The sequence below is a fragment of the Perca fluviatilis genome, chromosome 10, assembly GCF_010015445.1.
Source record: "Perca fluviatilis chromosome 10, GENO_Pfluv_1.0, whole genome shotgun sequence".
Lineage (NCBI taxonomy): Eukaryota > Metazoa > Chordata > Actinopteri > Perciformes > Percidae > Perca > Perca fluviatilis.
The window spans coordinates 20,406,790-20,433,781 of record NC_053121.1 but is presented as its reverse complement, the minus strand read 5'-3'; the positions used below and the strand labels follow the sequence as shown (position 1 = coordinate 20,433,781).

The following is a 26,992-nucleotide window of genomic DNA, read 5'->3' as shown; positions in this document are numbered from 1 at the left end:
AGTATAGAAAACATTACAGGTTGGTAGCACGCATCAGCATTAGAGTAGGCCTTTTATGTTAATTTTCCTTACTGACATTCTAACTAACTGGCTAAACTCTGAGAGGAGCTGTCCATCACTTGTGGTACTGAAGATGTCATAGTAGTAGGCAGCTAAGCCATGAAAGAAAATTATATGTTATCTAAAAATACACTAGAATTAATGCATTCCAAGTTTGTGAAGAATTATGGATCACATAACCCACCTCTAGAGGAGAGTCTGGTTCATCCAGGATGCTCTTTTCACTCTGTATCCGCTGCATCGTCCCTGTAGAACTGGGGTCCATTATCAGCACGTTCTGACTACCAGCTCTGCCGAACTTACAGTCACTCTTTCTGGAGTCAGTCGTCCTGCACACCTCGTAATTGTACACGTGTTGGAGAGTCCCTGTCCCCAAAGTGTCTGAGTAACGTGGTGGATAATATGGAATCACAGGGAGATTGGAGTGATACAGGATGCGAGACTGTCTCCATCTGTAGATTTTCACTGATATAATAACCACTAAACACGTGATGAAGAGGAAGGAAACTACAGCCAAAGCCAACACTAAGTAAAAAGTCAGGTTGTCATTGTACTCCTTGTCGTGTGTAAAGTCAGTGAACTCAGACAGCACTTCAGGGAAGCTGTCCGCCACCGCCACGTTAACAATGACTGTAGCTGAACGAGAGGGCTGCCCGTTGTCCTCCACTATAACAGTCAGTCTTTGTTTCACAGCATCTTTATCAGTGACTTGGCGGATAGTTCTTATTTCTCCATTCTGTAAGCCCACTTCAAACAGCGCCCTGTCTGTGGCTTTCTGCAGTTTATAGGAGAGCCAGGCATTCTGTCCAGAGTCCACATCAACAGCCACCACTTTAGTGACCAGATAGCCCACATCTGCTGAACGAGGCACCATTTCAGCCACCAGAGAGCCACCAGTCTGGACTGGGTACAGAACCTGAGGAGGGTTGTCGTTCTGGTCCTGGATCAGTATTCTAACTGTAGCCACTGAACTCAGAGGAGGGGATCCAGCATCACGAGCAGTTACGTTAAATTCAAACCACTTGATTTGCTCATAATCAAACGACCTCACTGCATGAATGACACCATTTTCTGAATTTACTGACACTAACGAAGACACAGCTACCCCATGAATCTCTTTCTCTTCCAGAAAATAAGAAACTTGAGCGTTTTGGCCCCAGTCTGCATCTTTAGCACTGATAGTAAATACAGAAAATCCAGGAGAGTTGTTCTCTGGTACAGTTTTACTATATTCTGATTGGTCAAATTTGGGTGGGCTGTCATTAACGTCAGACACTTTTACATTGATGTTTTTACTGCTTGTCAGAGGGGGGGAGCCTTGGTCAGAGACGGTTATGGTGATGTTATACTCAGAAATACTTTCTCTGTCTAAGACGTCTTCGGTGACTATAGTATAATATCCTGTTAATGAAGACTCGATTTTGAAAGGTATTTCAGAGTTAATGGAGCATTTGACAACACCGTTACCATCAGAGTCTTCGTCATCAACGTTGATGACAGCTATAGTTGTACCTGGAGGAGAATCCTCAGATATCGAGTTAGAAAATGACATCAGCTGTATTGTAGGGACGTTGTCATTCTCGTCAATTATTTGAATAACAACTTTGCACGTATCTGAATATCCCCCGTGGTCACTAGCCTTAACGTTTAACTGATGAGTCTTAGATTTTTCAAAATCTAGTTTACCTGCAACTTTAATCTCTCCAGTTTTAACATTTACTTCAAAAAGCTGCTTTGCCTCTCTGGCGACATGAGCTATAGAAAATGTCACCTCGCCATTGACTCCTTTATCTGCGTCACTTGCACTTACAGTGGTTACCACTGTTCCTTCAGGAGAATTCTCCTGGACATCTGCTTTATAAACAGGCTGGCTGCACACTGGCGCATTATCGTTAGCATCTAGCACAGTGATATGAATTCGCACTGTCCCTGATCTGTGTGGCTCCCCTCCATCTGAAGCAATCAGCACGAGTGTGTGAGTCTCCTCTTTCTCTCGGTCTAACGGGTTTTGTAAAATTATTTCGATAAACTTCCCCCCTTGAGACTGGCTCTGTACTTCTAATTTGAAAAAATCTGAGGGTTTAAGTGTGTATTTTTGAATATCATTAATACCAACATCAGGGTCGTCTGCACTCTCCAAAGAGAAGCGAGTCCCTGATGCAGCATTTTCAACTATTTTCAAATTGATTTCATCCTTTGGGAACGATGGACTATTATCGTTTATGTCTATTACCTCCACTGTTACCCGATAAAGCTGGATTGGATTTTCTAAAATTACCTCAAAACTGAAGCTACAGGGCGTCGTCTTTCCACACAGCTCTTCTCGGTCGATTCGCTCTTTAATAACAAGGGTGCCTTTGTCTCGGTTTAAATCAACATACTGTCGGCTTCCTTTTGTAATAATACGAGCTTTACCTGATATGAGTCTCGCCACATCCAAGCCCAAATCTCTAGCAATATTTCCAACAAAAGACCCTTCTGCCTGCTCCTCCGGTACGGAATATCGAGCCTGTCCAGTAACTGAGTTCAGCTTGAAAAGACAAAGAATGACAAACAGTGCTTGCCATCGGCCTCTGCGAGCGGTTATCCACATACACGCCATCATAAATCCAGAGGAACAGAAGCAGTAATCTCTTTCAATTCAAAACTGATGTGATGAAATCCATGAATTGAAAAGGTAAGGGTTTTTAAGCAGAGGAAGTCCACAAGAAATACTTCACTTTAAACCTTCACGGGCCAGACCGTCTTCTCTCCAAGCAGAAAAACACTGAAGGGAATTAAAGGGGTGGACCGCTGCACTGCTTACTTGGAGGGTTAGTCAGCGATGTATCAACAGCGGCGCTCAGAGCCCATCCACGGTAATGTATGTGTGTGCACATTATTAAAAACACTTTAGATGTTGTACTCAAAGCTTATGGATGAATATGGATGTCTGTATATCATGGCTACTGACAGTAATAATTTGATTTCATGAATTGTGAAGGGCACTTTATATTTGCAAATGTTGAGAAATGTGCAATTTAGAATGCATTAATACTACTAATACTAATAATAATAGTAATAACGAAAATAATAAAAACAAGAGGAAAATGTTGATTATTATTACGTATTATGTGTAGTAGTATTTTTAATAGTAGTACTAGACGTATTTTCAGACGGAAGAATTATTAAACAGAAGGTATGAAGAAGGTGGAAAGTTTTTAAGCCAGATTGCACTTTCAGATAAAAAGGGGTTGTCCACATTGTGGTGCTGAGAGAGCACTCGTTCTCGGTTACACTGTAACCTGCTACCTATTGCAATATACACTTAATTTCAGAGAAACAATGTTTGAATAGGTACAGACTTTGCGCATTGCACCTCACCTCTAGAGGAGAGTCTGGTTCATCCAGGATGCTCTTTTCACTCTGTATCCGCTGCATCGTCCCTGTAGAACTGGGGTCCATTATCAGCACGTTCTGACTACCAGCTCTGCCGGACTTACAGTCACTCTTTCTGGAGTCAGTCGTCCTGCACACCTCGTAATTGTACACGTGTTGGAGAGTCCCTGTCCCCAAAGTGTCTGAGTAACGTGGTGGATAATATGGAATCACAGGGAGATTGGAGTGATACAGGATGCGAGACTGTCTCCATCTGTAGATTTTCACTGATATAATAACCACAAAAAAAATGAAAAAAAAAAAAAAAAAAAAAAAAAAAAAAAAAAAAAAAAAAAAAAAAGGGTTGTTTTTGTGGTTTTTTTCGGGGTAATTTAAATTCAGTGAACTCAGACGGCACTTCAGGGAAGCTGTCCGCCACCGCCACGTTAACAATGACTGTAGCTGAACGAGAGGGCTGCCCGTTGTCCTCCACTATAACAGTCAGTCTTTGTTTCACAGCATCTTTATCAGTGACTTGGCGGATAGTTCTTATTTCTCCATTCTGTAAGCCCACTTCAAACAGCGCCCTGTCTGTGGCTTTCTGCAGTTTATAGGACAGCCAGGCATTCTGTCCAGAGTCCACATCAACAGCCACCACTTTAGTGACCAGATAGCCCACATCTGCTGAACGAGGCACCATTTCAGCCACCAGAGAGCCTCCAGTCTGGACTGGGTACAGAACCTGAGGAGGGTTGTCGTTCTTGTCCTGGATCAGTATTTTAACTTTAGCCACTGAACTCAGAGGAGGGGATCCAGCATCACGAGCAGTAACGTTAAATTCAAACCACTTGATTTGCTCATAATCAAACGACCTCACTGCATGAATGACACCATTTTCTGAATTTACTGACACTAACGAAGACACAGCTACCCCATGAATCTCTTTCTCTTCCAGAAAATAAGAAACTCGAGCGTTTTGGCCCCAGTCTGCATCTTTAGCACTGATAGTAAATACAGAAAATCCAGGAGAGTTGTTCTCTGGTACAGTTTTACTATATTCTGATTGGTCAAATTTGGGTGGGCTGTCATTAACGTCAGACACTTTTACATTGATGTTTTTACTGCTAGTCAGAGGCGGAGAGCCTTGGTCAGAGACGGTTATGGTGATGTTATACTCAGAAATACTTTCTCTGTCTAAGACGTCTTCGGTGACTATAGTATAATATCCTGTTAATGAAGACTCGATTTTGAAAGGTATTTCAGAGTTAATGGAGCATTTGACAACACCGTTACCACCAGAGTCTTCGTCATCAACGTTGATGACAGCTATAGTTGTACCTGGAGGAGAATCCTCAGATATTGAGTTAGAAAATGACATCAGCTGTATTGTAGGGACGTTGTCATTCTCGTCAATTATTTGAATAACAACGTTGCACGTATCTGAATACCCCCAGTGGTCACTGGCTTGAACGTTTAACTGATAAGTCTTACATTTTTCGAAATCTAGTTTACCTGCAACTTTAATCTCTCCAGTTTTAGCATTTACTTCAAAAAGCTGCTTTGCCTCTCTGGCGACATGAGCTATAGAAAATGTCACCTCGCCATTGACTCCTTTATCTGCGTCACTTGCACTTACAGTGGTTACCACTGTTCCTTCAGGAGAATTCTCCTGGACATCTGCTTTATAAACAGGCTGGCTGCACACTGGCGCATTATCGTTAGCATCTAGCACAGTGATATGAATTCGCACTGTCCCTGATCTGTGTGGCTCCCCTCCATCTGAAGCAATCAGCACGAGTGTGTGAGTCTCCTCTTTCTCTCGGTCTAACGGGTTTTGTAAAACCATTTCGATCAATTTTCCTCCATGAGTCTGGCTCTGTACTTCCAATTTTAAATGATCTGAGGGTTTAAGTGTGTATTTTTGAATATCATTAATACCAACATCAGGGTCGTCTGCACTCACCAAAGAGAAGCGTGTCCCTGATGCAGCATTTTCAACTATTTTCAAATTGATTTCATCTTTTGGAAAAGACGGATTGTTATCGTTTATGTCTATTACCTCCACTGTTACCCGATAAAGCTGGATTGGATTTTCTAAAATTACCTCGAAACTGAAGCTACAGGGCGTCGTCTTTCCACACAGCTCTTCTCGGTCGATTCGCTCTTTAATAACAAGGGTGCCTTTGTCTCGGTTTAAATCAACATACTGTCGGCTTCCTTTTGTAATAATACGAGCTTTACCTGATATGAGTCTCGCCACATCCAATCCCAAATCTCTAGCAATATTTCCAACAAAAGACCCTTCTGCCTGTTCCTCTGGTACGGAATATCGAGCCTGTCCAGTAACTGAGCTCAGCTTGAAAAGACAAAGAATGACAAACAGTGCTTGCCATCGGCCTCTGCGAGCGGTTATCCAAATACACGACATCATAAATCCAGAGGAATAGACGCAGTAATCTCTTTCAATGCTAAACTGATGTGATGAAATCCATGAATTGAAAAGGTAAGGGATTTTAAGCAGAGTAAGTCCAAAAGAAATGCTTCAATTTAAAGCTTCACGGGCCAGACCGTCTTCTCTCCAAGCAGAAAAACACTGAAGGGAATTAAAGGGGTGGACCGCTGCACTGCTTACTTGGAGAGTTAGTCAGCGATGTATCAACAGCGGCGCTCAGAGCCCATCCACGGTAATGTATGTGTGCGCAATTTTTAGGAACACTATTAATGTTGAATTCAAAGATTATGGATAAATTTCGATGCATGTGATATCACTACTGACTTTAAAAACAAATAATTGCATGTCATAAATTGTGTAGGGCACATTGTATCTCAAATGTTTAGAAACGTGACCAATTAGGATGCATTAACAATATCAAAACCAACAATAATACAAATATTAATAATGATAATAATAATAAAAGCAATATTATTATTATTTGTAGTAGTATTCTTAGATTTTTTTTCAGACGGTAGCATTTCTGAACAGAAGTTATGAGGGAGGTTGAAAGTTTTCAAGCCAGAAAGCACTTTCAGATAAAAAGGAGCTGTCCACACTGTGGTGCTGAAATGAATCGAGAGCGCTTGTTTTCGGTTGAACTGTAAGCAGCTACCTATTGCAATATACACTTAATCTCAGAGAAACAATGTTTGAAGAAGTAAAGACTTTGCGCATTGCACCTCACCTCTAGAGGAGAGTCTGGATCATCCAGGATGCTCTTTTCACTCTGTATCCGCTGCATCGTCCCTGTAGAACTGGGGTCCATTATCAGCACGTTCTGACTACCAGCTCTGCCGAACTTACAGTCACTCTTTCTGGAGTCAGTCGTCCTGCACACCTCGTAATTGTACACGTGTTGAAGAGTCCCTGTCCCCAAAGTGTCTGAGTAACGTGGTGGATAATATGGAATCACAGGGAGATTGGAGTGATACAGGATGCGAGACTGTCTCCATCTGTAGATTTTCACTGATATAATAACCACTAAACACATGATGAAGAGGAAGGAAACTACAGCCAAAGCCAACACTAAGTAAAAAGTCAGGTTGTCATTGTACTCCTTGTCGTGTGTAAAGTCAGTGAACTCAGACAGCACTTCAGGGAAGCTGTCCGCCACCGCCACGTTAACAATGACTGTAGCTGAACGAGAGGGCTGCCCGTTGTCCTCCACTATAACAGTCAGTCTTTGTTTCACAGCATCTTTATCAGTGACTTGGCGGATAGTTCTTATTTCTCCATTCTGTAAGCCCACTTCAAACAGCGCCCTGTCTGTGGCTTTCTGCAGTTTATAGGAGAGCCAGGCATTCTGCCCAGAGTCCACATCAACAGCCACCACTTTAGTGACCAGATAGCCCACATCTGCTGAACGAGGCACCATTTCAGCCACCAGAGAGCCACCAGTCCGGACTGGGTACAGAACCTGAGGAGGGTTGTCGTTCTGGTCCTGGATCAGTATTTTCACAGTCACAATGCTACTGAGTGGAGGAGAGCCTCCATCCTGCGCTTTGACTACTATCTGAAGCTGTTTGATTTGCTCATAATCAAAAGAACGAACCGCGCTAAGAACTCCAGTTTCAGAGTTTAAGGAAACATAAGTAGAAACTGGACTACCACTGACTTGGCTATCTTCTAAAAGATACGAGATTCTGGCGTTTTGATTCCAATCAGAGTCCCGCGCGCTAAGCGCAAATATGGAAATTCCAGGGGAATTATTCTCTGTGATGTAAGCAGAATAGCTGTTTTTATCAAATAACGGTGCGTTGTCGTTTACGTCAGAGATTTTAAGATGCAATTTTGTTGAGCTGGAAAGAGGTGGAGACCCCGAATCAGTGGCTGTTATTGTTATATTATAATCTGAGACGGATTCTCTATCAAAATGTTGATCTGAGATCAAATTGTAATAGTTTGTTATAGATGACTCGATCTTAAAGGGAAGTTTGCCATCTATGGAACATTTTATTTGCCCATTTTTGTCAGAATCTGCGTCTTTTATGTTCAAAATAGCAACTGTTGTACCAGGAGGTGCATCCTCAGATACGGGGCTAGAAAATGACATAATATTTATAACTGGTGCATTGTCATTGACATCAACAACATCTAATATAATTTTACTTGTCCCAGTTAGGCCACCCTGATCCTTTGCCTCGACTCTCACCTCATATTTTCTGTCTTTTTCATAATCTATCTGACCAGACACAGAAACTGTGCCGGAGTTTTCATCAATAGTGAATATATTTCCTGCGCTTCCTTTCGTCTTAGACAAACTGTAAGTAATGAGACCATATGAACCACTGTCGGCGTCTGTAGCATTTACTGTAATAATGCTCGTGCCTTTCGTTGTGTTTTCCATCACAGATGCTTTATACACCGATTGGTTAAAAACGGGAACATTGTCGTTGGCATCTAACACAGTGATATCTATATTTACTGTACCAGATCTCTGTGGTGTTCCTCCGTCAACTGCGATTAGTTTTAAGGACAGATGGGGATGTTTCTCTCTGTCTAAAGACCTCTGGAGCACAATCTCACAATATTTACTTCCATCTGGATTTGCATGTTGCTTCAAAATGAAATTGTCGTTTGGTGATAAAATATAATCTTGCAACGCGTTTTGCCCCACATCCAGATCATCTGCACTCTGCAGTGGAAACTGCACTCCAACTGCAGCTGATTCACTGATTTCGAGGCTGATAGGTTTATCTTTATTTGGGAAGACGGGAGCATGATCATTTATATCCAAAACCTCAACAGTTATTCTGTGCAGTTCCATCGGGTTTTCTAAAATCACCTCAAAGCTGAAGCTACACGGCGTTACGTCTCCACAAAGCTGCTCTCGGTCTATTCTCTCATTCACGACTAGAATCCCTTTGTCCGTCTTCAGCTCGGTGTAGTGAATGTTTTCTCCGGTCACGATACGGGCCCGCCCAGAACGGAGCCTTTTCAGATCCAAACCAAGGTCTTGCGCTACATTACCAATAACAGAGCCTTTCTTCATCTCCTCTGGTATAGAATAACGAATCTGGCCACCTACCATGTTAACCACATGAAGCAGAAACATAAGCAGTCCTATTTGCCGTCGCAATCCATACGACAATGGGCATCTTGAGCATATGTAGGTGAGAGATCTTCGAGTTGCCATCTTGGCAACAAAGAATCAAAAAATATTATCTGTATCCAGTCGATATGACGGTAAATCTGGTTCTGATATATCCGTTTCCTGGTTACATCTAAACACTTCTTCAATTTTTATACGCAAGTCTGCGAGACCATGTTCTCTCCTACGTGCCCTAAACCTCGACAAAACACAGAGAGCCTTCCTCACTGTATAGTCAGTCGGCGGATGGACTAAATGACGACATAACACAGAAAATATTTGACTGACCAACAGCGTCCCTTAGAGTCTAAAAGGGGACATGAAATGAAGCAAATACAACAGCAGTACTGTAACACTATAAAATAGACTGATCGAACTAACAGGTCTCTATTGTAAAAATCACGGTGAGATTAATTTTCAAGACATTATTTGTAAATTAAAGCAAAATTTAACATCTAAATAATTACATAAAAAGCAAACGATAACTTCTAGCAACGACCTGTAGAAAGTAAAATGAAAATATGAAGGTTTTCATTATGTAACGACAGCAATGCGCCCATACAACAATGCATTATCTTACAAGGTGTTGCAGTACATTAAGAGTAATATTATTAACTTTGCTGTCTCCTATATGCACTGTTAATATGTAAAACTTATGTGTAGGGATTTTTAAATAGTTAGATCCGTTGCCCAAAAGCTAACGTGTGAATTCCACATAGTGCAGCGAACGATTAGGATGTGGAGGTGTGATAGATGTGTTGCCTTTCACATCAGAGGTGACGGATCCGTGTTCTGTCTTTTGGGGATTACTAAACGGTGTGGTTTTTCTGGATTAATAGTGACAACAAACTCTACTCAACATTTACGAAGTGCTTTTAACAGCTCAACCTAAACCATGCTCTCACCATCCTTTAAGCGCGCGGATATATTATATTAACAAAATGGAGATAGGAAAAGAAAGTTGACAGTATGACTATGACTATTATTTAGGCATTATTACAGCAAATTTGATACAAATTGTTTTTGTAGGGATACGTTTTCACAGCAAGGATATATGCTCTCCTGTTAAACCGGAATTCCTATCAATTGATACAACCCGACTGAGATGCTCTCCATGGTGCAATACTGTAAATCCAAGGCCAAAAAAGAAAAAACAGAGAATAGACGAAGTTAAATTCTTTAACTGACCTCTAGAGGAGAGTCTGGTTCATCCAGGATGCTCTTTTCACTCTGTATCCGCTGCATCGTCCCTGTAGAACTGGGGTCCATTATCAGCACGTTCTGACTACCAGCTCTGCCGAACTTACAGTCACTCTTTCTGGAGTCAGTCGTCCTGCACACCTCGTAATTGTACACGTGTTGGAGAGTCCCTGTCCCCAAAGTGTCTGAGTAACGTGGTGGATAATATGGAATCACAGGGAGATTGGAGTGATACAGGATGCGAGACTGTCTCCATCTGTAGATTTTCACTGATATAATAACCACTAAACACGTGATGAAGAGGAAGGAAACTACAGCCAAAGCCAACACTAAGTAAAAAGTCAGGTTGTCATTGTAGTCCTTGTCGTGTGTAAAGTCAGTGAACTCAGACAGCACTTCAGGGAAGCTGTCCGCCACCGCCACGTTAACAATGACTGTAGCTGAACGAGAGGGCTGCCCGTTGTCCTCCACTATAACAGTCAGTCTTTGTTTCACAGCATCTTTGTCAGTGACTTGGCGGATAGTTCTTATTTCTCCATTCTGTAAGCCCACTTCAAACAGCGCCCTGTCTGTGGCTTTCTGCAGTTTATAGGAGAGCCAGGAATTCTGCCCAGAGTCCACATCAACAGCCACCACTTTAGTGACCAGATAGCCCACATCTGCTGAACGAGGCACCATTTCAGCCACCAGAGAGCCACCAGTCTGATCTGGGTACAGAACCTGTGGAGGGTTGTCGTTCTGGTCCTGGATCAGTATTCTAACTGTAGCCACTGAACTCAGAGGAGGGGATCCAGCATCACGAGCAGTTACGTTAAATTCAAACCACTTGATTTGCTCATAATCAAACGACCTCACTGCATGAATGACACCATTTTCTGAATTTACTGACACTAACGAAGACACAGCTACCCCATGAATCTCTTTCTCTTCCAGAAAATAAGAAACTCGAGCGTTTTGGCCCCAGTCTGCATCTTTAGCACTGATAGTAAATACAGAGAATCCAGGAGAGTTGTTCTCTGGTACAGTCTTACTATATTCTGATTGGTCAAATTTGGGTGGGCTGTCATTAACGTCAGACACTTTTACATTGATGTTTTTACTGCTTGTCAGAGGGGGGGAGCCTTGGTCAGAGACGGTTATGGTGATATTATACTCAGAAATACTTTCTCTGTCTAAGACGTCTTCGGTGACTATAGTATAATATCCTGTTAAGGAAGACTCGATTTTGAAAGGTATGTCAGAGTTAATGGAGCATTTGACAACACCGTTACCATCAGAGTCTTCGTCATCAACATTAAGGACAGCTATAGTTGTACCTGGAGGAGAATCCTCAGATATCGAGTTAGAAAATGACATCAGCTGTATTGTAGGGACGTTGTCATTCTCGTCAATTATTTGAATAACAACTTTGCACGTGTCTGAGTGTGCCCCGTGGTCACTAGTCTTAACGTTTAACTGATACGTTTGAGATTTTTCAAAATCTAGTTTACCTGCAACTTTAATCTCTCCAGTTTTAGCATTTACTTCAAAAAGATGCTTTGCCTCTCTGGCGACATGAGCTATAGAAAATGTCACCTCGCCATTGACTCCTTTATCTGCGTCACTTGCACTTACAGTGGTTACCACTGTTCCTTCAGGAGAATTCTCCTGGACATCTGCTTTATAAACAGGCTGGCTGCACACTGGCGCATTATCGTTAGCATCTAGCACAGTGATATGAATTCGCACTGTCCCTGATCTGTGTGGCTCCCCTGCATCTGAAGCAATCAGCACGAGTGTGTGAGTCTCCTCTTTCTCTCGGTCTAACGGGTTTTGTAGAACCATTTCGATCAATTTTGCTCCATCAGGCTGGCTCTGTACTTCTAATTTGAAATGATGTGAAGGTTTAAGCAGGTATTTTTGAATATCATTCATACCAACATCAGGGTCGTCTGCACTCTCTAGACCGAAACGAGATCCTGATGCAACACTTTCAACTATTTTCAAATTGATTTCATCCTTTGGGAACGACGGACTATTATCGTTTATGTCTATTACCTCCACTGTTACCCGATGAAGCTGGATTGGATTTTCTAAAATTACCTCAAAACTGAAGCTACAGGGCGTCGTCTTTCCACACAGCTCTTCTCGGTCGATTCGCTCTTTAATAACAAGGGTGCCTTTGTCTCGGTTTAAATCAACATACTGTCGGCTTCCTTTTGTAATAATACGAGCTTTACCTGATATGAGCCTCGCCACATCCAATCCCAAATCTCTTGCAATGTTTCCAACAAAAGACCCTTCTGCCTGCTCCTCCGGTACGGAATATCGAGCCTGTCCAGTAACTGAGCTCAGCTTGAAAAGACAAAGAATGACAAACAGTGCTTGCCATCGGCCTCTGCGAGCGGTTATCCACATACACGCCATCAGAAATCCAGAGGAACAGAAGCAGTAATCGCTTTCAATTAAAAACTGATGTGTTCATATCCATCAATTGAAAATGTAATGGTGTTTTCAGCAAAGGAAGTCCACAAGAAATACTTCACTTTAAACCTTCACGGGCCAGACCGTCTTCTCTCCAAGCAGAAAAACACTGAAGGGAATTAAAGGGGTGGACCGCTCCACTGCTTACTTGGAGAGTTAGTCAGCGATGTATCAACAGCGGCGCTCAGAGCCCATCCACGGTAATGGATGGTGTGTGCACATTATTAAAAACACTTTAGATGTTGTATTCAAGCTCATTGATAAATTTTGATGTCTACAATATTATGGCTACTCACATTACAAAAATAATTTTATGTAATAACTTGTGTAGGGCACTTCATATTTTCAAATGTTGAGAAACGTGCACAATTAGGTTGCATTATTAAGAATAATAATGATAATAATAACAACAATATTAAGAAAACAACAAAAATGTAAGTTTTATTTGTAGTAGAAATTTAGTAGTAGAATTATTTTCAGACGGTACCATTATTAAACAGAAATTTTGAGGAAAGTGGAAAGTTTTCAAGCCACAAAGCTCTTTCAGATAAAATTAGTTGTCTACACTGTGGTGCTGAAACGAAACGAGAGCACTTGTTTTCCGTTAAACTGTAACCAGCTACCTATTGCGATATTCATGTCAGAGAAACAATTTTTTAAAAGGTACAGACTTTGTGCATTACACCTCACCTCTAGAGGAGAGTCTGGTTCATCCAGGATGCTCTTTTCACTCTGTATCCGCTGCATCGTCCCTGTAGAACTGGGGTCCATTATCAGCACGTTCTGACTACCAGCTCTGCCGAACTTACAGTCACTCTTTCTGGAGTCAGTCGTCCTGCACACCTCGTAATTGTACACGTGTTGGAGAGTCCCTGTCCCCAAAGTGTCTGAGTAACGTGGTGGATAATATGGAATCACAGGGAGATTGGAGTGATACAGGATGCGAGACTGTCTCCATCTGTAGATTTTCACTGATATAATAACTACTAAACACGTGATGAAGAGGAAGGAAACTACAGCCAAAGCCAACACTAAGTAAAACGTCAGGTTGTCATTGTACTCCTTGTCGTGTGTAAAGTCAGTGAACTCGGACAGCACTTCAGGGAAGCTGTCCGCCACCGCCACGTTAACAATGACTGTAGCTGAACGGAGGGGGTGCCCGTTGTCCTCCACTATAACAGTCAGTCTTTGTTTCACAGCATCTTTATCAGTGACTTGGCGGATAGTTCTTATTTCTCCATTCTGTAAGCCCACTTCAAACAGCGCCCTGTCTGTGGCTTTCTGCAGTTTATAGGAGAGCCAGGCATTCTGTCCAGAGTCCACATCAACAGCCACCACTTTAGTGACCAGATAGCCCACATCTGCTGAACGAGGCACCATTTCAGCCACCAGAGAGCCACCAGTCTGGACTGGGTACAGAACCTGAGGAGGGTTGTCGTTCTGGTCCTGGATCAGTATTTTCACAGTCACAATGCTACTGAGTGGAGGAGAGCCTCCATCCTGCGCTTTGATAACGAACATAAGCTGTTTGATTTGCTCATAATCAAATGAGCGCACTGCGTGTATCACTCCAGTTTCTGAATTTATAGAAACATATTCAGAAACTTGAGATCCGCCGATATTAGCATTTTCCAGAATATAAGATATACGGGCGTTTTGGTTTTCATCAGGATCTTTAGCACTAACGGTGAGAACAGAAACGCCTGGAGAGTTATTCTCTGCAATAAACGCATTGTAAACACCTTGTGAAAACACTGGAGCATTATCGTTCACATCAGAGACCTTTAAATGAAAGCTTCTTTTTGTTGAGAGAGGAGGCATTCCTGCATCTGTCGCAACAACAGTGATGTTATATTCGGTAATAGTTTCACGATCTAATGCAGTATCTGTTACCAAGGTGTAGTAATTTCTTAAATTAGATTTAATCTTGAAAGGTACATTTTGTTCAATTCTACAGTTTACTTGTCCGTTATCACCAGAATCAAAGTCTTTTACATTTATCATGCCAATGGTTGTACCAGGAGGGGAATCTTCGGACACAGGACTTGTGAATGACATGACGCTTATGGTAGGGGCGTTGTCATTTACATCAATTACTTCAATTATGACTTTACTTGAATCTGTCAACCCCCCCTGATCCTTTGCATCGATTCTCAGTTCGTACTTTTTATCTTTTTCATAATCAACAGAACCTGTTATTAAAATGACACCAGATTTTTCATCTACTGTGAACAAATCACTGAGGCCATTGCTGAGGTCTGACAAATAATACGTTACAATACTATTTGACCCCAAATCTGCGTCACTAGCATTAACAGTGGTAACGTAAGTATCTCTGGGAGAGTTCTCCATCACTGTAGCTTTGTACACCGACTGATTAAAAACAGGTGCATTATCATTGACATCAAGAACAGTGATATCTATATTTACTGTACCAGATCTCTGCGGAGTCCCACCGTCTACAGCTATGAGCTTTAGAGATAGATTAGGATTCGTCTCTCTGTCTAATGGCTTCTGAAGCACCATCTCTGCATATTTCTTTCCATCTGCATTGGAGTTTTGTTTCAGAACAAAATTCTCATTCTCGGTCAAAAAATATTCTCTGAGTCCATTGACACCCACATCTGGGTCTTCTGCACTTGTCAATGGAAATCGAGCGCCAGTATTAGCTATTTCGCTGATTTCAAAATTGATGCTATTTCTTTTGAACGTGGGGGAATTATCATTTATGTCTGTTATTTCAACTGTAATTTGATGTAACTCCATTGGGTTTTCTAGAATGACATCGAAGCTGAAACTACACGGCGTAACGTCTCCACAAATCTGCTCCCGGTCTATTCTCTCTTTCACGACTAAAATCCCTTTGTCTGTCTTCAGCTCAGTATACTGGATGCTTTCTCCAGTCACGATGCGGGCCCGACCAGAACGAAGACTTTTCAGATCCAAACCAAGGTCCTGTGCTACATTACCGATTAGGGAGCCTTTCTTCATCTCCTCTGGGATTGAATAACGGATATGTCCGCTCACCATGTGGTTGAGATAAAAAACAAAGAACAGAAGCTTCCAATTCTGTCCGCAGCCAAAGCGCCATTTTACGCACCGGGAGTAGGGTGTTATTCCACATGCCATAGCAAAACAAAATAGTTCAACGATCCAAGCACGATACGTGTTCCAATAAACACTGGACGTACCTTTAAAGAAAAATGATGTCCACTTTTCAGTTTACCGGATATATATGAATTGAGATATTAATTAATACATGTCTGTTTTCCTCGAATGCCAGCCCACAGTGCAGACTACCTCTTTTTTCTCTCATAAGACACGGTGGTTAGGGAGGGGACTGTGTGGTAATTTTGTAGAGAATGTGTTGGATTGACCAACAGCGTCCCTTAGAGTTCAAAATCAGAAACACAATATAAAACTATTTCTGGAAATATTAGGTGGTTGATTAAATTTGATTGGTGGATAATCAAAATAATCAAAAAAATATAAACGCAATATTCCGCAAATGGACAAAAACCTCAAAGTAAAAACTAGTCTCACCCTGACTTTTAGTATAAGGCTGTTCTTATTAAACTTAATCTAGAACATTGCAATACATGTCACAAAAATGAACAAAAAGCGAATAAACCTTTATCACGACTCGGGGAAGCTATGTTGAATGTGAACTGTTAAAGGAGCATTTTTGCCTGTCACTACAATAATTTAAGTAACATACAAACCACTTCTTTCAACAATCACGAGTGAATTCACAGTAAAAGACTCTGGAGATCACTCATGTTGTGCTAGCACATTTAGAAACTAAATATATCAGTCTGCCCATCAGTAAATGAGAAATAAGGATTATATGTTTTTGAAGTTCCTATCAAGTGCTGCAAAGTGCGATGCTGTCCATGGTGCTGAAGAGGACGGTATAGATTGGAGCACTTCACTATCAATGTAACTAAAAACAGAAGGATAAATAAACTGCACAGAGACAAATCTACATTATTGAACTGACCTCTAGAGGAGAGTCTGGTTCATCCAGGATGCTCTTTTCACTCTGTATCCGCTGCATCGTCCCTGTAGAACTGGGGTCCATTATCAGCACGTTCTGACTACCAGCTCTGCCGAACTTACAGTCATTCTTTCTGGAGTCAGTCGTCCTGCACACCTCGTAATTGTACACGTGTTGGAGAGTCCCTGTTCCCAAAGTGTCTGAGTAACGTGGTGGATAATATGGAATCACAGGGAGATTGGAGTGATACAGGATGCGAGACTGTCTCCATCTGTAGATTTTCACTGATATAATAACCACTAAACACGTGATGAAGAGGAAGGAAACTACAGCCAAAGCCAACACTAAGTAAAAAGTCAGGTTGTCATTGTACTCCTTGTCGTGTGTAAAGTCAGTGAACTCAGACAGCACTTCAGGGAAGCTGTCCGCCACCGCCACGTTAACAATGACTGTAGCTGAACGAGAGGGGTGCCCGTTGTCCTCCACTATAACAGTCAGTCTTTGTTTCACAGCATCTTTATCAGTGACTTGGCGGATAGTTCTTATTTCTCCATTCTGTAAGCCCACTTCAAACAGCGCCCTGTCTGTGGCTTTCTGCAGTTTATAGGAGAGCCAGGCATTCTGTCCAGAGTCCACATCAACAGCCACCACTTTAGTGACCAGATAGCCCACATCTGCTGAACGAGGCACCATTTCAGCTACCAGAGAGCCACCAGTCTGGACTGGGTACAAAACCTGAGGAGGGTTGTCGTTCTGGTCCTGGATCAGTATTTTCAAAGTCACATTGCTACTGAGTGGAGGAGAGCCTCCATCCTGCGCTTTGACGACGAAAACCAGCTGTTTAATTTGCTCATAATCAAATAACCGCACTGCGTGTATGACTCCGCTTTCTGCATTAACTGACACACACTGAGAGACTGAAGATCCGTCAAGATCAGAAACCTCGAGAAAATAGGATATACGGGCGTTTTGGTTTTCATCAGGATCTTTAGCACTAACAGTGAGAACAGAAACGCCTGGAGAGTTATTCTCTGCAATGAACGCATTGTAAACACCTTGTGAAAACACTGGAGCATTATCGTTCACATCAGAGACCTTTAAATGAAAGGTTCGTTTTGTTGAGAGAGGAGGCATTCCTGCATCCGTCGCAACAACAGTGATGTTATATGTTGAAACAGTTTCACGATCTAATGCAGCATCTGTTACCAAGTTATAGTAATTTCTTAAACTGGATTTTATCTTGAAAGGTGCAGTTTGTTCTATTGTACATGTTACGTGTCCATTTTCACCCGAATCAAGGTCTTTTACATTAATAATGCCAATAGTTGTACCAGGAGGAGAGTCCTCTGACACAGGACTAGTGAATGACATGACGCTTATAGTAGGGGCGTTGTCATTTACATCACTTACTTCAATTATCACTTTACTTGAATCCGTTAAACCTCCCTGATCTTTTGCATCAATTCTTAGCTCATATTTTTTATCCTTTTCAAAGTCGATTGGGCCCGAAACAGACAAAACACCAGAGACTTGATCTATGGACAATAAATCAGCTATATTGCTCCTCACGTTTGAAATTGAATATGTGATGTAACCATTCGATCCACTATCTGCGTCTGTAGCATTAACAGTAACAATATTAGTGCCTGTTGCTGCGTTTTCTATCACCATAGCTTTATACACTGATTGGTTGAAAACGGGCGCATTGTCATTGGCATCTAAAACCTTTATGTCTATATTTACGGTGCCAGATTTCTGCGGATTCCCACCATCTACTGCTATAAGCTTTAAAGAGAGATGGGGAACCTCCTCTCTGTCCAATTGCTTCTGAAGCACCATCTCAGCGTATTTACTCCCGTCTGGATTAACATGCTGCTTTAAAACGAAATGATCATTTGAAGTTAAAACATAATTTTGCAGGCCATTGACACCGACATCAGCATCCTCTGCGCTGTCGAGCACAAATCGCGCCCCAAGGTTAGCTGACTCGCTTATGTCTAACATAATATCGGATTTCTTGAATACCGGAGGATGATCATTCACATCTAACACTTCGATTGTTATGTGGTGTAGCTCCATAGGGTTTTCAAAAAGTATTTCAAAGCTGAAGCTACACGGCGTTACGTCTCCACAAAGCTGCTCTCGGTCTATTCTCTCATTCACGACTAGAATCCCTTTGTCTGTCTTCAGCTCGGTGTAGTGAATGTTTTCTCCGGTCACGATACGGGCCCGGCCAGAACGGAGACTTTTCAGATCCAAACCAAGGTCCTGTGCTACATTACCGATAAGAGAGCCCTTCTTCATCTCCTCTGGTATAGAGTAGCGGATCTGAGCAGCGACGATATTAAATAAGTAAAGCAACAAAAGAACCATTACCCGATGATGTCCGAAATACAAACGCCATTTGCAGAGTGGTTGCTGATACGCCATGTCAGAAAGGGAAATTTTCCGAGACAAAAATAACCGAGATCCTCCGATCGATATTCAATAAAATCCACGCTTTCAGATGTACTTTGCTCATATATTAGAAAAAAAGAAATAAAGCCACTAGAATAGCAAAAAGTATTTTTCTTGATGTACAAGTTTCCTGATGATCCGTCTTAGCCTACTTCAATGTGATTTTACAGAGAACGCTCCTGAACTGCAACACAGAGATTACGCATCATATTCTAGTTCAACAGCGTCACTTAGAGTTCAAAACGTGAACACCAGCTGTTTTACAAACTATAGTGAAGGAGGCATCCAAAGCAAATAATAAAGACACATACTGATGTCTGTATTATAATGGCGATTACTTAACATACTACTAGCAATAATAATAATGTTATTCAATTAATTGGATTGGGTAGGGCACTTTAGATTTGCAAAGGCTGAGAAGCATGCTCAATTAGCATGCGTTACATTACATGCGTACATTAACAAGAAGAAAAGCACAAAGAACATTATTATTATTATTATTATTATTATTATTATTAGTAGTAGTAGTAGTAGTAGTAGTAGTAGTAGTAGTACTGTCGCACTAAATGCTTTCTCTTGGGGGAATTACTGGAATTGCTGGGTCTTTGTACATTATAGAGTGTGGTCTAGACCTACTCTATCTGTAAAGTGTCTTGAAATAACTCTTGTTATGATTTGATAATATAAATATAATTGAATTGAATTAAATATTAGTAGTCTTCGTTTTTATACAAGGTGAAGTTTTGAATTAGAAATGTATGAGGGAAGTGGAAAGTTTTAAAAACACTTCCAGTTAAAAAGGAGCTGTTCGAACTGTGGTGCTGATAGAAACCGAGAGCACTGAAACCTATTACCTGTTGCAATTTAAAATAAAAAATAAGACAGGACTTTGCCTGTTGCACATAGCACCAGAAGCTGTATCTTTTAGTCAGGGAATAAAAGAGAACTGACCTCTAGAGGAGAGTCTGGTTCATCCAGGATGCTCTTTTCACTCTGTATCCGCTGCATCGTCCCTGTAGAACTGGGGTCCATTATCAGCACGTTCTGACTACCAGCTCTGCCGAACTTACAGTCACTCTTTCTGGAGTCAGTCGTCCTGCACACCTCGTAATTGTACACGTGTTGGAGAGTCCCTGTCCCCAAAGTGTCTGAGTAACGTGGTGGATAATATGGAATCACAGGGAGATTGGAGTGATACAGGATGCGAGACTGTCTCCATCTGTAGATTTTCACTGATATAATAACCACTAAACACGTGATGAAGAGGAAGGAAACTACAGCCAAAGCCAACACTAAGTAAAAAGTCAGGTTGTCATTGTACTCCTTGTCGTGTGTAAAGTCAGTGAACTCGGACAGCACTTCAGGGAAGCTGTCCGCCACCGCCACGTTAACAATGACTGTAGCTGAACGAGAGGGCTGCCCGTTGTCCTCCACTATAACAGTCAGTCTTTGTTTCACAGCATCTTTATCAGTGACTTGGCGGATAGTTCTTATTTCTCCATTCTGTAAGCCCACTTCAAACAGCGCCCTGTCTGTGGCTTTCTGCAGTTTATAGGAGAGCCAGTCATTCTGTCCAGAGTCCACATCAACAGCCACCACTTTAGTGACCAGATAGCCCACATCTGCTGAACGAGGCACCATTTCAGCCACCAGAGAGCCACCAGTCTGGACTGGGTACAGAACCTGAGGAGGGTTGTCGTTCTGGTCCTGGATCAGTATTTTCACAGTCACATTGCTACTGAGTGGAGGAGAGCCTCCATCCTGCGCTTTGACCCCGAAAACCAGCTGTTTGATTTGTTCATAATCAAATGAGCGCACTGCGTGTATCACTCCAGTTTCTGCATTTATAGAAACATATTCAGAAACTGGAGATGCGCCGATATTAGCATCTTCCAGGATATAAGACATACGGGCGTTTTGGTTTTCATCAGGATCTTGTCCTCTTACGGTTAAAAGAGAAACACCAGGGGAGTTATTTTCCGCGATAAACGCATTGTAAACACCTTGCGAAAACACTGGAGCATTATCGTTCACATCAGAGACCTTTAAATGAAAGCTTCGTTTTGTTGAGAGAGGAGGCATTCCTGCATCTGTCGCAACAACAGTGATGTTATATTCTGAAACAGTTTCACGATCTAATGCAGTATCTGTTACCAAAGTATAGTAATGTCTTAAATTAGATGTAATCTTGAAAGGTGCAGTTCGTTCTATCCTACAGTTTACTTGTCCGTTATCACCTGAATCCAAGTCTTTTACATTTATGATGCCAATGGTTGTACCAGAAGGGGAATCTTCGGTCACAGGATTAGTGAATGAAATCACATTAATGACAGGTGGGTTATCATTCACATCTATCACCTCAACTATGACTTTACTCGAGTCTGTTAAAGCTCCTTGGTCGGTTGCTTCAATGCGTATTTCATATTTTTTGGCTTTTTCATAGTCAACCTGCCCTGAAAGAAATATCACACCAGTCGTCTGGTTAATTTCGAATAAACTGTCAATACTGCCTTGCATTTTGGAAATGGAATAATAAATCAAACCATTTGATCCGCTATCTGCGTCAGATGCATTCACAGTTATAATATAGGTACCTTTTGCGGCATTTTCCATTACATTGGCCTTATAAACTGACTGATTGAAAACAGGAGAATTATCGTTAATATCTAGGACAGTGATATCTATATTTACTGTACCAGATTTCTGTGGCGTTCCACCGTCCACTGCTATCAGCTTTAGGGACAGACTTGGATATCGCTCTCTATCCAATGGTTTCTCAAGTACCATCTCCGCATATTTTCTTCCGTCAGAATTTAAATGCTTTTTTAAAATAAAATTTTCATTTGGAGATAAATTATAGTCCTGAAGCCCGTTGATTCCTACATCAGGATCATTGGCTGTTGGCAAAACAAAACGCGCTCCCGGTGCGGCTGATTCTCCAATCGTCAATTGCATCTCGTGCTGATGAAAAGAAGGTGAATTATCATTAATGTCCAATACTTCAACCGTAACGTGATGTAGTTCCATCGGGTTTTCTAAAATCAAATCAAAGCTGAAGCTACACGGCGTTAGATCTCCACAAAGTTGTTCTCGGTCTATTCTCTCATTCACTACCAGCGTCCCTTTGTCTGTCTTCAGCTCTGTGTACTGGATGCTTTCTCCGGTCACGATACGGGCCAGACCGGAACGGAGCCTCTGCATATCTATTCCAAGGTCCAATGCAACATTACCAATTATGGATCCTTTCTTCATCTCCTCTGGGATTGAATAACGTATTTGACCACTGACAATATGACTGAAAAAAAGAAGAAATAGCATGCTCTGCGACGTCATTCTGTAGCGCAAACGCCATCTTAGAGTCCGGTAGTCACATTTTCCGAAGTCCATGTTACCAAATAAATGATATGAAGTGATACTATCCAAACGTGTTTGTTAGAAAACCTAAGTATTAACAAAAACGTAATTTAAGTTTATAATAGAGATTTGTATTTCCAGCTATCTTGCTGTCGTGGTGAAAAAGATCAAATCAAACCCAGTCTGTACCCACCTCAACGTCTTTTACTGTTTCAATCATATCCACTCACCACAAAGCAGAACGTAGGAAAGGCACCGCCTAAAACACTGTTCAGATTTGTTTTTACTTGACCAACAGCGTCCCTTAGAGTCCAGTCAATGAATATCAACACAAGGAGGGAATATCATTGCAAATGCAATTTTCATAGTAACAGTATACCGACAAATCCTCCTATGTAGATGAGAAATACCATAGCAGGCCTCGAAATTGAAATAGAAAAAAATAAGCACATGACATATTAAATAGTACATCGGGCCCTCATCATTTATGATGTCATACAGTGAATCCTACTACTGCAAACAGTAAAAATTTGAACTATAGAATATACGCACTAAAGCAAAGAGATCTCCAGTAGAGAATAGACTTAACCTACACAGTACAACACAGTCCAAATGAATACATTGAACTACCACTTTTAACTTAATAGTTCCACACAAGCAATCTGAAAATACCAATGTTTTAATTCTAGAATGACATCGATAACAACAATTTAATCACTTGAAGGTTGTTACATAAAGACTGATGTGGAAGCAGCAATAATCGCGTATATTAAATAGTTTTGAGCAGTGGAAATGTAAAAAGTTTAAATTTCATTGTTTGGAAATGCACGCAGTGCACATATATAGTATATCAACATTGATGTATCTTGGAAATGCAAATTAAATACATGTTAATATAATTTGCATGACATACGACTTGAAAGCAACTGCTATATCTGAGAAGAGTTTTGCAGTAGCATGATTCTTACTAAATGACTTAAACTAACAAGCATTCTGTCCATGGTGCTAAAAGTGAAAGTATATTGTTCAATTGTTCTTTATGAATGGAAAGGAAAAGAGAGACACAAAAAGGCATAGAGGCGAAGCAAGATTACCCCAACTAACCTCTACAGGAGAGTCTGGTTCATCCAGGATGCTCTTTTCACTCTGTATCCGCTGCATCGTCCCTGTAGAACTGGGGTCCATTATCAGCACGTTCTGACTACCAGCTCTGCCGAACTTACAGTCACTCTTTCTGGAGTCAGTCGTCCTGCACACCTCATAATTGTACACGTGTTGGAGAGTCCCTGTCCCCAAAGTGTCTGAGTAACGTGGTGGATAATATGGAATCACAGGGAGATTGGAGTGATACAGGATGCGAGACTGTCTCCATCTGTAGATTTTCACTGATATAATAACCACTAAACACGTGATGAAGAGGAAGGAAACTACAGCCAAAGCCAACACTAAGTAAAAAGTCAGGTTGTCATTGTACTCCTTGTCGTGTGTAAAGTCAGTGAACTCAGACAGCACTTCAGGGAAGCTGTCCGCCACCGCCACGTTAACAATGACTGTAGCTGAACGAGAGGGCTGCCCGTTGTCCTCCACTATAACAGTCAGTCTTTGTTTCACAGCATCTTTATCAGTGACTTGGCGGATAGTTCTTATTTCTCCATTCTGTAAGCCCACTTCAAACAGCGCCCTGTCTGTGGCTTTCTGCAGTTTATAGGAGAGCCAGGCATTCTGTCCAGAGTCCACATCAACAGCCACCACTTTAGTGACCAGATAGCCCACATCTGCTGAACGAGGCACCATTTCAGCCACCAGAGAGCCACCAGTCTGGACTGGGTACAGAACCTGAGGAGGGTTGTCGTTCTGGTCCTGGATCAGTATTTTCACAGTCATAATGCTACTGAGTGGAGGAGAGCCTCCATCCTGCGCTTTGACTACTATCTGAAGCTGTTTTACTTGCTCATAATCAAAAGAACGAACCGCGCTAAGAACTCCAGTTTCAAGTTTAAGGAACGTAAACGTAGAAACTGGACTACCACTGACTTGGCTATCTTCTAAAAGATACGAGATTCTGGCGTTTTGATTCCAATCAGAGTCCCGCGCGCTAAGCGCAAATATGGAAATTCCAGGGGAATTATTCTCTGTGATGTAAGCAGAATAGCTGTTTTTATCAAATAACGGTGCGTTGTCGTTTACGTCAGAGATTTTAAGATGCAATTTTGTTGAGCTGGAAAGAGGTGGAGACCCCAAATCAATGGCTGTTATTGTTATATTATAGTCTGAGACGGATTCTCTATCAAAATGTTGATCTGAGATCAAATTGTAATAGTTTGTTAGAGATGACTCGATCTTAAAGGGAAGTTTGCCATCTATGGAACATTTTATTTGCCCATTATTGTCAGAATCTGCGTCTTTTATGTTCAATATAGCAATTGTTGTACCAGGAGGTGCATCCTCAGATATGGGGCTGGAAAATGACATAATATTTATAACTGGTGCATTGTCGTTGACATCAAAAACATCAACTATAACTTTACTTGTTCCTATTAAGCCACCCTGATCCTTTGCCTCGACTCTCACCTCATATTTTCTGTCTTTTTCATAATCTATCTGACCAGACACAGAAACTGTGCCGGAGTTTTCATCAATAGTGAATATATTTCCTGCGCTTCCTTTCGTCTTAGACAAACTGTAAGTAATGAGTCCATTTGAACCACTGTCGGCGTCTGTAGCATTTACTGTAATAATGCTCGTGCCTTTTGTTGTGTTTTCCATCACAGATGCTTTATAAACTGATTGGTTAAAAACGGGAATATTATCATTGGCATCTAACACAGTGATATCTATATTTACTGTACCAGATCTCTGTGGTGTTCCTCCGTCTACTGCGATTAGTTTTAAGGACAGATGGGGATGTTTCTCTCTGTCTAAAGACCTCTGGAGCACAATCTCACAATATTTACTTCCATCTGGATTTGCATGTTGCTTCAAAATGAAATTGTCGTTTGGTGATAAAATATAATCTTGCAACGCGTTTTGCCCCACATCCAGATCATCTGCACTCTGCAGTGGAAACTGCACTCCAACTGCAGCTGATTCGCTGATTTCAAACCCAATAGCAGTGTCTTTATTTGGGAAGACGGGAGCATGATCATTTATATCCAAAACCTCAACAGTTATTCTGTGCAGTTCCATCGGGTTTTCTAAAATCACCTCAAAGCTGAAGCTACACGGTGTTACGTCTCCACAAAGCTGCTCTCTGTCTATTCTCTCATTCACGACTAGAATCCCTTTGTCTGTCTTCAGCTCGGTGTAGTGAATGTTTTCTCCGGTCACGATACGGGCCCGCCCAGAACGGAGCCTTTTCAGATCCAAACCCAGGTCTTGCGCTACATTACCAATAAAAGCGCCTTTCTTCATCTCCTCTGGTATAGAATAACGAATCTGGCCACCTACCATGTTAACCACATGAAGCAGAAACATCAGCAGCACTATTTGCCGTCGAAATCCACAAAAAAAGGACCATATTGCGCACATGTAGGTGAGAGATCTTCGAGTTGCCATCATGGCGACAAAGAATTAAAAAAATCTGTATCCAGTTTATATGAGGGTAAAGCTGGTTCTGATATATCCGTTTGCTGTTTACAATTAAACACGTCTTCAATCTTTATATGCAAGTCTGCGAGACCATGGTCTCTCTTACGTGTGATAAACCTCGACAAAACACAGAGAGCCTTCTTCACTGTATAGTCAGTCTGGGGATGGTCTGAATGACGACATAACACAGAATATTTACTGACCAACAGCGTCCCTTAGAGTCGAAAAGGGGAACATGGAATAAGGCCCTTAGTGCTCTAAAGCAGACACACTGAATTCATCTTTACCTCGTGTGGAAATCACATTGGAATGTCAAGTATTTAGAAAATTAAAACATATTCCAACTGAGGATACTGTATAAGGCCAGATTCGGTTTAAAAGTAAGCCACAAAGGGACCTGTCAAAAATAAAGGAAATTAAATCTAATTCTCAAACAATTCGCCAGCAGTACACTGCAAAGAATAAACAACTGATTTGAAATAGAATACATAAAATCGTTATTTTTAATGGAAATATACATGTTTAAACTCTAAAACCATATTAATGACTCACTACAATGATGATTCAATGGTTTGGAAGGTATTATAAAGACAGATGTGGAGGTTAATCACTCACCTCTAAAATACATTGATATCCAACAATTCTGCAGTACGACGAGTTCAACTGTAATATGCAGTGCACATCTAGGAAGAAGGCTAGTCATGTCACTATTGTGAAGACATATGTTTTGGGTCCGGGTTCTGCCTTATCCTAATGTTCGGCATTGACATTTTCTTTATAATTTGCTATGACTGTATGCTCACTTCATCTTTTCGATGTACGTTTGATGTAAACCATAATAACAGCATCCTTACTTGCCAAGCGATTATATTGTTTAAAGAACTAAATAAGAACTTTGGCTGTAAAATTTGCACAGATATGTGGCGTTTGA

At 41.3% G+C, this 26,992-nt stretch overlaps 8 protein-coding genes across 18 annotated transcripts in view; all 8 read right to left on the bottom strand.

Moving 5' to 3' along the window:
* Nucleotides 1–26,992, bottom strand: part of LOC120567191 (protocadherin gamma-A11-like) — a 270,004-nt gene that overhangs the window by 120,831 nt on the left and 122,181 nt on the right. The window lies entirely within an intron of this gene.
* On the bottom strand, nucleotides 75–6,012 carry LOC120567203 (protocadherin beta-16-like). Its single transcript, XM_039814119.1, has 2 exons — nucleotides 3,836–6,012; nucleotides 75–652 (listed from the first exon to the last, which is right to left on the bottom strand). Exons 1-2 carry the CDS (start codon nucleotides 5,846–5,848, stop codon nucleotides 182–184), a joined length of 2,484 nt encoding a protein of 827 aa, XP_039670053.1. The 5' UTR covers nucleotides 5,849–6,012; the 3' UTR covers nucleotides 75–181.
* On the bottom strand, nucleotides 3,309–26,220 carry LOC120567198 (protocadherin beta-16-like). The gene is made up of 2 exons (XM_039814115.1): nucleotides 23,872–26,220; nucleotides 3,309–3,717 (listed from the first exon to the last, which is right to left on the bottom strand). Exons 1-2 carry the CDS (start codon nucleotides 26,029–26,031, stop codon nucleotides 3,352–3,354), a joined length of 2,526 nt encoding a protein of 841 aa, XP_039670049.1. The 5' UTR covers nucleotides 26,032–26,220; the 3' UTR covers nucleotides 3,309–3,351.
* LOC120567353 (protocadherin beta-16-like) lies at nucleotides 6,525–9,406 on the bottom strand. The gene has a single exon (XM_039814312.1). It carries the CDS (start codon nucleotides 9,045–9,047, stop codon nucleotides 6,525–6,527), a length of 2,523 nt encoding a protein of 840 aa, XP_039670246.1. The 5' UTR covers nucleotides 9,048–9,406.
* Nucleotides 10,167–12,753, bottom strand: LOC120567216 (protocadherin gamma-A10-like). Its single transcript, XM_039814131.1, has one exon. The coding sequence runs from the start codon at nucleotides 12,606–12,608 to the stop codon at nucleotides 10,182–10,184; it is 2,427 nt and encodes an 808-aa protein (XP_039670065.1). The 5' UTR covers nucleotides 12,609–12,753; the 3' UTR covers nucleotides 10,167–10,181.
* On the bottom strand, nucleotides 13,209–16,117 carry LOC120567193 (protocadherin beta-16-like). Its single transcript, XM_039814110.1, has one exon. The coding sequence runs from the start codon at nucleotides 15,792–15,794 to the stop codon at nucleotides 13,227–13,229; it is 2,568 nt and encodes an 855-aa protein (XP_039670044.1). The 5' UTR covers nucleotides 15,795–16,117; the 3' UTR covers nucleotides 13,209–13,226.
* LOC120567213 (protocadherin beta-11-like) lies at nucleotides 16,322–19,291 on the bottom strand. The gene has a single exon (XM_039814128.1). The coding sequence runs from the start codon at nucleotides 19,090–19,092 to the stop codon at nucleotides 16,648–16,650; it is 2,445 nt and encodes an 814-aa protein (XP_039670062.1). The 5' UTR covers nucleotides 19,093–19,291; the 3' UTR covers nucleotides 16,322–16,647.
* On the bottom strand, nucleotides 20,029–22,751 carry LOC120567210 (protocadherin beta-16-like). The gene has a single exon (XM_039814124.1). The coding sequence runs from the start codon at nucleotides 22,504–22,506 to the stop codon at nucleotides 20,044–20,046; it is 2,463 nt and encodes an 820-aa protein (XP_039670058.1). The 5' UTR covers nucleotides 22,507–22,751; the 3' UTR covers nucleotides 20,029–20,043.